This window comes from Euleptes europaea, chromosome 16, assembly GCF_029931775.1.
Source record: "Euleptes europaea isolate rEulEur1 chromosome 16, rEulEur1.hap1, whole genome shotgun sequence".
In the NCBI taxonomy this organism is placed as follows: Eukaryota; Metazoa; Chordata; class Lepidosauria; order Squamata; family Sphaerodactylidae; genus Euleptes; species Euleptes europaea.
Genome location: NC_079327.1, coordinates 13,359,963 through 13,374,129, shown reverse-complemented (window position 1 = coordinate 13,374,129; position 14,167 = coordinate 13,359,963). Strand labels below are relative to the sequence as shown.

General features: G+C 46.0%; 1 protein-coding gene across 2 annotated transcripts in view; it reads left to right on the top strand.

Moving 5' to 3' along the window:
* GPC6 (glypican 6) overlaps nt 1–14,167 on the top strand; it is a 749,807-nt gene that overhangs the window by 236,231 nt on the left and 499,409 nt on the right. For both annotated transcript variants that reach the window (XM_056861827.1, XM_056861829.1), the window contains exon 2: nt 10,655–10,813. In XM_056861827.1, the coding sequence (XP_056717805.1) occupies nt 10,655–10,813 (159 nt within the window). The remainder of the gene's footprint in view (nt 1–10,654; nt 10,814–14,167) is intronic.

Here is a 14,167-nt window from a genome sequence, read left to right as displayed (position 1 = left end):
AAAGCATAAGCATGCCATTCTATGCCACCAGTGTTGCCGGAATCCAAGTCAATGAATTTTGGATTGTGCTGTCAGGAACTGCTGTGTCTGGGCTTATGCCATTGGTATGGCAGAGTTCAGTGGTATAATCCAGTTCCAGTTTCCGTGTTGGAAGGGGAAGGGAAGGAGATTGTAAACTGGTTTGCTTCTCCCTTAAGTGATAGAGAAAGTCAGCACATAAAAAACCAATCAATGGAGTTATAAGAGAAGACCTTATAGAAGAATATCAATCACAACTGAATAAAAAATGGGCAAGTGTTTCTGTCTTTGCCTTTCCACACGGGCAGTCTCTCTGTTTGATTGGGCTATCTAGGAATCTGCCAAATAATTCATTGAGGGGTAAGGCATTGTGTCTGGCCAAGAAGAAAAGTCTTCAAAAGGTTGAAATGGTTAAGAATTCTAGATAGTCTGGGAGCACTGGAAAAGATGGGGGTACTCTGTCCCCAGAAAGAGGGTGCACATTTCCTTTTGGCATCACGGTGGTATAATAACTGCTTCACATGGAAGAAGCTCCTGGTTAGTCCAGTTAAAGGTGTTTTGGTAGCAGGGCTCAAAAAGTTCCCTCTCTGACCCTGCAGATCTCTGCTGCCACGTTAGATAATTCAGTGTTAGAAGGACCGATGATCTATCTTAGGATAAGGTAGCTTCGCATCAGAAACAGCTACTGGTCCAAGATTGATTGATTGTATTTATCCCCCCCCCTTCTAAGCTGTTTGCAAAATAAAAAAAGAAAAGTAGAGCCTGCCATTAAATCAATAGAGTGTAAAGCAAAAGGTACAAACTGAGTGGTTTCCCAACTTTTTTTTTTTAATGAACGGCGCAAGAAAGATGTCTGCAGATGCCCTCAAGATAGATTGGGACTGTTGAGAAACACTCTCTTTTAGGTATGGCTATAACACAGTATTAGTGGTCTGTGTGAAAAACTATCTATACTGTTGACATGACCATGTATCACTTCAGGAGTTATTAGTGTGAAAAATGATCTGAACCGATGACATGCCCAAGTATCACTGCAGGAGTTTATTAGTGCGACAAATACTGTGTGGTGATTGGGATAAAATTTCTGTGACCAAAGTGTGGTGGAGTTACGTCTTGTGTCCTCCTTCTGGTTGCCCTCCCCCTCTGATTCTCAGTCTTGGAATGGATGGCATTCACCCTGAGACCTCTGAGGGGCCGTGGCTCAGTGGTAGAGCCTCTGCTTGGCATGCAGAAGGAACTAGGTTCAATCCCCGGCATCTCCAGTTAAAGGGACCAGGCAAGTAGGTGACGTGAAAGACCTCTGCCTGAGACCCTGGAGAGCTGCTGCCGGTCTGAGTTGACAATACTGACTCTGATGGACCCAGGGTCTGATTCAGTATAAGGCAGCTTCATGTGTTCATGTGGTTTCTTTGGGGAGGGGCCATTGCTTAGTGGTAGAACATCTGCTTGGCATGCAGAAGGCCCTGGGTTCAATTCCCAGCATCCTCAGTTAAAGGGACTAGGGAAGTAGGACCAAGGGTCTGATGGACCAAGGGTCTGATTCAGTATAAGGCAGCTTCATGTGTTCATGCGTTCATTTCTACTGACATCTGTTTATGTACCACTGGAGACTGCTAAGGAATCCTCCTTGGCTCTAAGTTGGAGGGGCTTATATACTGTGTCACCACCCTCAAGATTCTTCCTGCCTCCTCCTTGTGAGGTCATCTCACCTTGCTCTGCCTCAGTTGTCCAGACAACTGTCTTGACACACTGGAGTGCTTTGTCTTCAGGGGTTTGGATGGATGCCAGGGCTGCTTCTGGCACTGACAGACAGCTGATGACCGTAGGCCTGTCTCCACACCCCTCCCCCACCTTGCTATTGAGATCAAGAAGAAGAAATAGAAGTTTTTATATCCAAATTTTCTCTACTTTTAAGGAGTCTCAAACCGGCTTATGATCACCTTCCCTTCCTCTCCCCACAACAGACACCTTGTGAGGTAGTTGAGGCTGAGAGTGTTCAAAAAGAACTGTGACTAGCCCAAGGTCACCCAGCTGGCTTCATGTGGAGGAGTGGGGAAACCTACCTGGTTCACCAGATTAGAGCACCGCTCATGCAGGAGTGGAGAGTCAAACCTGATTCTACAGATTAGAGTCCACCGCTCTTAACCACTACACCACACTGGCTCTCAACATGGTAAGGGCTCTTCCACCCAGCTTAGGGTTGCCAGGTCCCTCTGGGGTTTTTGGGGTGGAGCCTGAGGAGGGCAGGGTTTGGGGAAGGGACTTCGATACCATAGAGTCCAATTGCCAAGGCAGCCAATTTCTCCAGGTAGACTGACCTCTATCGGCTGGAGATCAGTTGTAATAGCAGGAGATCTCCAGCTAGTACCTGGAGGATAGCAACCCTAACTCAGCTGGTTTGTGGACTATAGATGTCAGGAATAGGAATGTAACCTGAGTTGATGGATTCCGCATGCAAAATTGAAAATGACATATTAATAGTGGAATCAGTGTGTCTGACTCAATTGTATACATTTTCAGAAGAGGTTCTGTGTGTTTTCTTATAGTGACATTTTTAATATGATGCCTGAAGACAGGTTTGTTACAGCAGTTTGCTCACATTTTCAAGGTTCCATCTTGAGGAAAGAATTTACCATGCTCATTTGATATATAATTCCAATAGCTATCCCATGACAACCAGGCATTTAGCCTCTCTCTCTCTCTCTCTCTCTCTCTCTCTCTCTCTCTCTCTCTCTCTCTCTCTCTCTCTCTCTCTTTGCTTGTTCTGAAGTTCAGGTGGTTTGGATGTTGTATAGCAGGGGTGGGGAACCTTTTTTCCACTAAGGGCCATTTGGATATTTATAACATTATTCGCGGGCCATACAAAATTAGCCGATGAAGCCCCAAGCAGGCAGCTGCCCCAGATGACCCCCCCCCCGGCATGGGCAAGCAGGCAGGCATCCAACCGGTGGCACATTCACCCACCTGGTGGCACAGGATGGTCTGTTGCACCAGCGGGTGTAGCCGTCCAGCCGCACGCCGGAGTTGCTTCTGCTCCGCATGGTCAGGGCTAGATTCTACAGCCGGCTCCTGCTCCCTCTGCCTGCAGGGGTGAAATGAGGACACACTGGCTAAGAACTCCCCCCGCCCCGGTGCATTCTCGCCCTGCCCCCTTTAACCCCTCCATTATCGCCACTTCCGCCCCCAGCCCTCTTGTAGTACAGAGGGAATACGTTTCTCCACGGCCCTGGTGGGAAAGGGTTAACACAGTTTCTTGGGCTGTCCTAGCAGCTCCATAGCTAAAGACTCTTCTGCAAGGGGGGAAAAGGTTCCTTTTCTCAGCAAAACAAACTCACATCCGCCTTGAATAGAGGCTATTCCTGGCCCCGGGAGGGGGCGGATCACCAGTCTTAGATCCTTCTGAGCTAGAGATCTGCCAGGACCCACGAAGGGTGAAACCAAATGACTCTGTGGGCCTTAAACAGCTCCCGGGCCTAATGTTCCCCACCCCTGTTGTATAGGATTGCCAGGTCCCCTGTCTTGATTGGCGGGAAGGTTTAGGGGATGGTTCTGGGATGTCACTTCCACCACGGCCGATTTAACACTCAAGCCCCCAAATTTGATTGTTTAGGGGGTTGAGTGCAAAAGCAGCCACTGCAATGCAGCGTTTCTGGAAGTAAAACCAGAAGTGATGTCATCGCATGTGCGCAGCCGCGCCGTGCACACGATCTCCGATTCAGAGCAGGTAGGTAGATTGGTGGTCAATTGCTTGCCAGAACCACCCACCTGGCAGCCCTAATGTTGTACCAAAGGGCTGAAACCTTCGCTCAGCTATGAAACAATCATCTCTCACCCTAATGTTCCTCTCCAGGAGCTTGTAAGGATAAAAAGCCTGATATCACCACCCTTTTAAAGCTGCACACCTTCTCAGCATTTCATGGAGGATGCTAGCAAGCCAAGGTCTTAAGGTTATGACTCAAGACAACTGACTCATTCCCCTTTAAAAAAATTTGTAGCAGCCAGTCTTACGAAGAGTTCTAGAGAATTTGGAAGTGTGCACAGTGTTTTGCGCCAGCATGGTGTAGTAGTTAAGAGCAGTAGTTTGGAGCCGTGGACTCTAATCTGGAGAACCAGGCTTGATTCCCCACTCCTCCACATGAGCGGCGGATGCTAATCTGGTAAACCGGGTTCATTTTCACACTCCTACACATGAAGCCAGCTGGGTGACCTTGGGCTAGTCACAACTCTCTCAGCCCCACCTACCTCACGAGGTGTCTGCTGTGGGGAGCGGAAGGGAAGGTGATTGTAAGCCGGTTTGATTCTGCCTTAAGTGGCAGAGAAAGTCGGCATAATAAAAACCAACTCTTCTTCTTCTTCTTCTTCTTCTTCTTCTTCTTCTTCTTCTTCTTCTTCTTCTTCTTCTTCTTCTTCTTCTTTTGGTGTCATTTTGGTTGGCCCTGTTATTACATGGCTTTTGTTTTTGGTTCTTGTCACTGGATCAGTTCTCGCATCCAGTTCTCAATAATCGAGAGGACGATGGCACATGTGAGCCAGTTCTTGTACATTTGGTAATAGGAAAGTGGATGTATAAAGCCGATCCAGGCTGAAAAGTTACATAAGTGAGACCGCGCAAATGTTAACCATCCATTGACAACTTCTAGCCGAATGTGTGAACTATTGAAAAATACTGTTTTTTAAATGATATGATATGCACATTCTGTCTGTAATGTTTGGCCTGGGATCTCGCTCGCATATGCGAGTTAGCCCTTTGCGCTGCCTGCCCTCTCACCGTATAACACACTCAAGCCAAATTTGTTCCCTGATATTAATTCTCATGTCTGGGACATTTTCTGCAAAAGCCTTTGCACCAATCAGTGTGTGCATGGAGCATTTGGCCCGCTCTTGCGTTTTACAAAGAAGATCAAAAAAATGGTTATGTCATTCTTTTAATAGATTTTACGCCAGTTTAATATCCTCAGGTGGAACGGTATAAATTATGGAGTTTATGATTGGCTTTTACCTGGGGTTAGGGCAGAAGCTATCAAAAACTTGAATACATCATAAAGAGATATTATTTCTGCGACTGTAAAATTTATGACACAGATCATAAGAAACTCAGATAAGTTTATGTGATTAAGCGCTGCTTTAACAAGGGTGCCATTACCGTTAATGACTCTGGTCAGAGCCTCAGTAAGATTTCAGCTGTGGGGGAAATAAAAGGCTAAGCAATTCTATATTTTGACTATTCCTGTGGCAAGTGACATGCTTTTGTGAGTGTGTGTATACACCCATTATTCAAAGCACATCATTTAGTTCCTACATTAAGAGGTGCCAGGACTTGAAAGGGCCCTGAACTGATTAATTGAGGAAAATTAACAGGGAGTTATCCCGTATGCTATCAAATAGGGTTTTCAACCTCCAGGTACCAGCTGGAGATCTTCTGCCATTACAACTGATCTCCAGCCGACAGAGATCAGTTCAACTGGAGAAAGTGGCTTCTTTGCCAGTTGGACTCTATGACATTGAAGTCCCTCCCCTCCCCTCCCCAAGCCCACCCTCCTCAGGCTCGGCCCCAAAACCTCCCGCGGGTGGCTAAGAGGTACCTGGCAACCCTAGATAGCTCTGACTGTAAGAACATAAGAGGTGCTTGCTGGATCAGACAAATGGTCCATCTAGCCAGAACTCTGGCCAGCCAAATAGAGCGCAGAGGTTTCCCTGATGTTGTGTCAGACCTTTACTTCCTCTGAATATGATCATCATGGCGAATAACCATTGATGGATACGGTTGCCAACCTCCAGGTGGTGGCTGGAGATCTCCCGCTATTATAACTGATCGCCAGGTGACAGTAGGGGTTAGGGTTGCCAACTCCAGGTTGGGAAATGTCTGGAGATTTTGGGGGTGGAGCCTGAGGAAGGCGGGGTTAGGGGAAGGGCGGGGTTAGGGGAAGGGCGGGATGCCAATGGGGTTTAATCCTATACAGTCCTCCTTCCAAAGTGGCCATTTCCCCCAGGTAAGATGATCTCTGTTGCAAGGAGATCAGTTGTAATCCCAGGAGGTACCCAGCAAGGAAAGCTCCTTGTACCATCAAAGTCGGTCAGGTGATAAGCCCTGTCCCCCGTAAGAACCTGTGGATCAGTATTCCTCCCAGAGCAACTAAGAAATTTACTCATTTGGGCGTTTTGGCCCTTGCCCTGAAACACTCTTAATGAAATAGGAGCTGGGTTGGTAGGGTGCCATGTCCCTTGTCACCACTGGTGGGCGGTTTTGGGGCAGAGCCCAAGGAGGGCGGGGTTTGGGGAGGGACTTCAATGCCATAGATCCAATTGCCATTTTCTCCAGGTGGTCTGATCTCTATCGGCTGGAGATCAGTTGTAATAGCAGGAGATCTCCAGCTAGTACCTGGAGGTTGGCAACCCTATGGGTTGGACAGGTGCCTGGCATCTATCTTTAGACCTGTTTCGTTTACTTTAACCTCTAGAGCGCTAGGACTTTTCAGCCATTGTTGAATTGCCACAATTAATCTGCATGTGAATAAAACACACACAGAAACGTGCCCCGTAAGCAGTTCTCCCTGGCCGCGCAGTTCCTAGTTATGTGGGTTTGTACCGAATTCTCCCAGTAAAGCTTGCCAATATGGAATGAGCGCAGACAGGTGTGAGATTACAGCGGCAATAAAACCTGGAACTGAGCGCTTATTGTTGAATTTGTAGCAGGCGGTTGGCTTGATTTATACAACGTGGGCCGTGAAAAAAAAAAGGAGAGAGATAACGTAAGTCAGCATCTTTACTCCGAAGCACTTGTGGTTGAGTGAGTTGCAGTAGGTCACTGCAAACTGCTGAATTAATTCTTGCTCGCATCTGGCATCGCGCTGGTGCGGCATAACTTAATGCCGCCGAGCTTCTCTGCGGAGACACCCTTTGGGGCAAGGGAAAAAACCAGTCAGCTGGAGCCGATGCCACTTATGCTATATAATCTTTGTTGTAAGTACCACAAGAATAGCAAGCATATGGCGCTTCCCAGGGTGAAAAGGCAGTGTGCTTGTTGTGAGCGCGGCTGTGGTTTCTGAAATAATTAAGCCTTTGAAATATCCAGATCTGGAATTAGAAGTGATTTTGGAAGGATGCATTACAAAGCTTGGAAGAGGAAGCGCAATGCTTTTGAGTAATATGGGGACCAAGAAGACCCACTTATGGCTTAGTCCGATGCATATTGTTGCCAACCTCCAGGTAACAGCTGGCGATCTCCTGCTATTACAACTGATCTCTAGCCGATAGAGATCAGTTCACCTGGATAATATGGCCGCTTTGGCAATTGGACTCTATAGCATTGAAGTCCCTCCCCTCCCCAAACCCCATCCTCCTCAGGCTCTGCCCCCCAAATCTCCCACCGGTGATGAAGAGGAACCTGGCAACCCTACCAATGCATGTGTATTTGGAGGAAACCCCTCTGAGTTCAGTGGGGCACACAGGATTGCATCCTTGCCCAGATGAGGGATAACATAGTTTAAAAAAAAAACAAAAAAACTTGTTTAGGATTAAAGTGGTTGTGGTTTAGTGTTAGATACAACAGATGGAAGAACCATGAAGCCAATCCTACAATAATTTCTAATAGGATTCTCTCTCACAAATTTTGATACTGCTTTATTACAACTTTAGAGGTTCTGAATTTATTCTGGGGATGGCAAAATCAACAACAGCTTTGGCCCCACTTCTATAAACATTGACCATGTTAAAACAGTAGTTATAGATATATTGGCTGCTTTCTTGGGACCTAAAAGTGTCCCTCTGCAATCCTTTTCCAAAGGCTCCCCCCTCCCCTAAGAATTGCAGGGGAAGGAAGATGGCATGATGTAGCCCGATCTCATCAGATCTCGGAAACTAAGCAGGGTTTGATGCTTGGATGGGAGAGCACTGGACAGAAAAAATCAATGGCAGACTACCTCTGCTTCTCACTGCTTTGAAAGCCCCTTGCTGGGGTTGCCATAGGTCAGTTGCAACTTGACAGCTTGGTGGAATGGCGGTGGTTTGGAGCGGTGGAGTCTGATCTGGAGAACCGGGTTTGATTCCCCACTCCTCCACATGAGCGGCGGAGGCTAATCTGGTGAACTGGATTTGTTTCCCCACTCCTACACATGGAGCCAGCTGGGTGACCTTGGGCTAGTCACACTCTCTCAGCCCCACCCACCTCACAGGGTGTCTGTCATGGGGAGGGGAAGGGAAGGTGATTGTGAGCTGGTTTGAGTCTTCCTTAAGTGGTGAAGAAAGTTGACATATAAAAACCAACTCTTCTTCTTTTTTGTAGGTAGGTAGGTAGGTAGGTAGGTAGGTAAGAAGTGTTTTGAAGGAGGATTCCAACGCAGGGGGAGATAGGAAGATTTAACTTTCTCCCAGTGCCCCATTTTCCTGCCTAAAACTACCACTCCGAGGCTGTTCTTACATCTACTGGAGAACGCATAAGGATATTCTCTCGATTGGGGGCGAAAGCAGCTTTGGGCCGTGGTGGTGATTTGGGGCTAATTAGATGCTTTACTCCTTGTACATATGCTACAACAGTTGGAGGGGAGGGGGAACTATGCTTACTGGCTCGGCCTCAGCCTCCACGCTTTCTTCTGCCCCCAAGAAGGAGAGGTAAAAACAGTGATGTAGTGGTATTGAACACATGAACACATGAATCTGCCTTCTACTGAATCAGACCCTGGGTCCATCCAAGTCAGTATGGTCTACTCAGACGAGCAGTGGCTCTGCAGGGTCTCAGGCAGAGGTCTTTCACATCACCTACTTGCCTAGACCTTTGAATGGAGATGCCGGGGATTGAACCTGGGACCTTCTGCACGCCAAACAGATGCTCTACCACTGAACCACAGCTCTGCTCTGTTTTAGAAATGATTCAACCTCAGCCAGAACCCCGCTTTCCAGACCCAGAATCCAGCTTGGGCAGTCTTTGGCAACATCCCTTGCTCAAACGGAGGAAGCTAGAGGAAAGAGTAATCGATACTCGCGTGTTTGCAGCATGCGTAATTCTTATTATATTGTTTATGAGATTGTAAAGATCTGCGTATACCTTCTGCCTGGGATAGTTTAGACATGCAATAATATGTAAGCCCTTGGCTTAGTAGTGATTCTTTGCTTGCCTCATAAAAGCGCATCCTCGGCTCTCAATTAGCTTGGGTTGTGCTGAGAAGAGGCGGTTGCCTTGGCTCACGAGTAACTCTTAATTCCAAGGACAAGGAGTTAGTTACGTTCCTCAACGGGCAGTGGAATTTTCCTCCTCCTTTGTAAACCATACTTAACATTTCTGACACCTGGGGTGCCGCTCCAGCAGGAAATTTGCCGTCCATGTAATAATAGGGTGTTTCAATTTCATGAGTTACACAATTGCCTTCTGCTGGCTGACCATGCTGAAGGGCAAAATGCTGTGCAAAACACTGACCTGATGCATTGAAAAATAAATCCGATGAATTAAACACAAAAGTTTCCTTACCATTTCCCTAGTATTTTTATATAACATAAGCATTAATTAAACCCATTGTTTCAGGCTTCCGTACAGTGATGTGTTTGGTGTGACTGACAAGATATTGTCTGTGGGATTGTGAGACAGCCATATGTTTAGGGTTGCCAGGTTTTGGGGATGGAGCCTGAGGAGAAGAAGAAGAGTTGGTTTTTATATGCCAACTTTCTCTACCACTTAAGGGAGACTCAAACCAGCTTACAATTACCTTCCCTTCTCCTCCCCACAACAGACACCCTGTGAGGTAGGTGAAGCTGAGAGAATGTGACTTTCTCAAGGTCACCCAGTTGGCTTTGTGTGTAGGAGTGGGGAAACCAGCCCAGTTCACCAGATTAGCCTCCGCCGCTCATGTGGAGGAGAGGGGAATCAAACTCGGTTCTCCAGATCAGACTCCACCGCTCCAAACCACTGCTCTTAACCACTACACCATGCTGGCTGGAGGATGAGGTTTGGGGAGAGAAGGGACTTCAATGCCATAGAGTCCAATTGCCAAAGCGGCCATAATATCATAAAAGAGCATCGGAAAGCTTACTTCCAACTATTGGTCAGTCTTGATGTTTCTATAATATGTGATGTATAATTGTTTATTGCTCTGTCTGTGAATATGTGTTATTGACATATACTTTTTGGTTGTGGTACTTTTTGATATATACATACATTGCACTTGTTTGGCTTATGCTGTTCAATTGTAGTTTGCTGATTCTGTAGCATAAGGGTATTCCAGTTTTGTACCAGATTATTCATATTGCCTAATCTGTTGATTGGGAGAAATTATTTGTATGGCAGTTGACATCATGTTTTATATCATAAAAGAGCATCAGAAAGCTTACTTCCAACTAGTATTGACTTGAGAGTCAATATATCTAATTCTCAACTTGGCCCCATCTGTGGATACTTAAATCTAGAGGCTGAAGCCATGAGCAGAATGTGTGTGAGTGTGTGTGTGTGTGTCCCAGGTTGGCCGGTAGAAGGAAGCAGGAGAAGGGGAGAGGTTATGGGAGCTTTCAGGGAAGGGAGACAGGAAATAGTGAGGGAGGGGAAGATCAGATGCCCCCACAAGTCCTAGCAGATCCCCCGCTTCTCTCTGTGTGTGGGCTATGTGTATTTTGCATGCATGCATTCATATTTTGCATCCATTTATTTTTGCAGGGGAACATTTGAGAATTTGCCCTCAGGAATATACATGCTGCACATCAGAAATGGAAGACAAGCTGAGCCAGCAAAGCAAATTGGAATTTGAGAATTTCGTGGATGAGACGAGTCATTTTGTGCGCACAACCTTTGTGTCCAGGCACAAGAAATTTGATGGTGAGTGGCATGCTTTTCTCTTACTTTTTAGAGTAAAAAATGTATGGCCTTCAGCGTCTTACCATGTTGTTGAGTACTTCCGCTTCGGATGGTAGTTGAGAGATTAAAAACATCAGTTCTCCTTCATGCTTTCAAACAAACAAACAAAATTCCCCCGAACATACAAAGCTGGCATTTTGGAGAGAAGGCTAGGCTCCATCCCTGCTCCCTGACATGCGGGTTTTGTGTTTGCATTGAGGTTATTTTTTATGCTGAAAAAAACATTGAAAAAATCTGGTCTCGCACCTCTAGCTTGAAGCGGTACGGTTGATCAACAGATACACCAAGTGTGATTCCCGACCATGTTCAATAGATGCACCAATTGAAATTGCTCATAGGTCCATCGAGTTTATCGTGTGCAATAGGTACACCCCGTGAGAATGCTTGTCAGGTGCAAGAGGTGTACAAAGAGAGATGACTTATCACAAATGGAGCACTAGCTGCAGAGCACGCAGGGTATGCTCTTTGTACCATCTGGGCCTCCCCATTCCAAAGATTCTACCTGCTTATTGTAAATTTTTAACTGTTCCCAAATACAGAGTGCTTTTCTCCAAGGCCAGATTAAATGCACTGCCATTGGGAGAGTTAGCAGGCAGATTTTCAGGGGTACCGTTTTCATAGCGACTTTGTGATTGTGGATCAGGGAGCCTGGACGCCGTTTGGCTTTTTTTTTTTTTTTTTTTTTGTTGATTGTAAAAAGCATGATCTCGCTAGAGGCAAATGGATAACAATATACATTCAGAGGTGGGGACCTGCCCTAAAGCAAGATATAGTTGCAAAGTTAGTGGCTGATACTGATCCAAATGTAACTGTCGCCGTGGCAAAAATGTTACCTATGGTTTTTAATGATACCTCCTTTTGACTGTACTGTTTAGATATTATATTTTTGTATGTTTGGTTATTTATGTATTATGGAATGTACTGAATGTTTTGCTCATGACCTGTTGGTCCACCAGCATAAAGAATGGAATAAAGGAAGAAGGCAAAGCGAGATTACTTTTCATATGCAACAGTGCCAAGTTGATGCTGTGCAGTAGGCCCACCAAGGGCAACAGGAGCGCCAAGTGAGATTGCTTATCATGTGCTTTTGTTTGAAGGTTCAGGCAATGAATCTGTTATATGTGCTCTCGTATCCTTTCCTCCACAGCCAATGGTTCATTGTAAGAGACCACTTATACAGAAGAAATGTTAATTGCATTTTCAAGGCAATTACTAGTGAGGCCTTGGCCAGAATCCCTTGAACTATCACATTCAGTTGTTGCCCAGATAGGACAGGAACTTTCTTTAAAGCTGGCATCCCTGATCTGCAATTATTGCTTTTTAATTACATTGCTGTGAAGGGCTAGACTTTGGAAGGCCTGAAGACTTGTCTGCTGTTTAAAAGAGCGAAAGGGAGAAAGATTAGATCTCCCTCGCTTGACGTCTGATCTCTTTCCCCCCTAATTTAAAATAAATGTTTTCATTGCAAAGTTTACTTTTGCAAAATAAACCACGGACGTCCCCTGAAGCTTGGTTATCGCTCAACTCACAGCCTAGCCTGCTTTTTACCCTGGATACTACTGATATCCCGTACGAAGAGAAATGTTCCGTATATCTTCTTGTTGTAGACTGCCCAGATGGCAGCAATCCATGACAAGAATCCTCCCCCCTCCCTTACAGCAACCCCCACTAAGGTGGTCTTCAGAACAGGCCCTCAGTAATGAGTAGTACATGACATTTAAGGCAGAGCATGTATTATCACCGCAGGGGTGCTCCTAGCCGTGGCCTTCCCATTGCAAGAGATTTCCCCTTTGGCCTATAGCATTTATAAATATTCACTGTGAGACTCACCATATGCTGATTTTCCATGCCTTTTTGGAGTCTATGGAAAAGATGATGTGACATCTCAAGGAGGGGCTGCAGTGTGTTTCCCCCCTCCTTCCATCAAAAGCGATGAGCTTATTGTGGGTATTTTCATGCTCTCCTTCAGAACATATGTTGAAATCATGTAGGAGGTCCTCGAAGAATCCAAATATCAAAGGGCCTTTACTCTTGCGCGTTTCAATGCCTTACCTTCAGCTCTCCTGGAAGGCAGGTATCCCTTTCCTGGAAGGCAGGTATCCCTTTCATCAACGATTATGCTCATGCAAAACAGGAAAAGTGGAAACAATAGAACATGCTGCAATGTCCCTTCTACAACGACATACGATCGCAGTACATTCTCCCCATATTGTCATCCTTTCCTGGGAGATCGGAAGAAGCTAAAGTTTCCCTTCTCTTGGCAGACTCCTCTTGGGAGATAACCACTCAAGTAGCCAAGTTTTGCCTCCAGTCTAGTGGGATTTGTAAATGGCTGATTGAAAACCTTTCCCCATAGAAGATCTTTCCTCCTCTTCTTCAAATCATCCCTCCCAGAACCATCAACTTTTATTATTTTAACCTAACTTAGATTTTTATTCAGAGCTGATATTGTATCGAAATAAAATTTGATTGATTGATGTGACATCTCAAAGAGGGGCTGCAGTGTGTTTCCCCCCTCCTTCAATCAAAGGAGATGAGCTCATTGTGGGTATTTTCATGCTCTCCTTCAGAACATATGTTGAAATCATGTAGGAGGTTGACATTCTGTCGATTCATGGAAGGAATTGTGCTGTCCAAATCCGTATTGAAACCTTTTTGTGTGGTTATCCTAGGGTTGCCAGGTTGCTCAGATTGGCGGGCAATTGCCCATCAATCCAGTGCCCGCCTTGGAAGCAGGAATCATGTGTGCATGCGGCCGCGCCAACGCAATCGTATCACTTCTGGTTTACACCAGGAAGCGCCGCATCGCATCAGGCCTTTTACCACTCAAACTCCCAGTATGAGGGTAAAAGCCCCGTTGCGATGCTGCGCATCCGGGTGTAAACAGGAAGTGATGCAATCACAATGTGGCCACGCGCATGCGATCCCTGCCTCAGCTCCATCCCAAAAACCTCCCGCCGGAGCCAGGGGGGGACCTGGCAACCCTAGGTTATCCATTAAGGTGTGTTAGAGAGGGCTTGTTCGGAGAATAGCTAGCAAACTGGAACAAAGAAGCCAAAGGTATGCACTTGGCACTCGAAAGAGCTCTTCTGTTGGTGGAAGGGAGCTCAAATGATCACTGAGGTTTGCCGCTGAGAGGTCTTGTGTTTGATTTACCAGCATCTCTTTTATGTTTTCCTAGAAAACGTTGGCATTATGATGAATGTTGGGGCAGCGTTGCTGCTTTTTCTAAAAGTAGAGCTTGTCATATAAAAGTCACCAGAGCGGTGTTTTCCTTCTTTTCAAAGCCCAAAGGCAAATGTTTACTATTGTTAG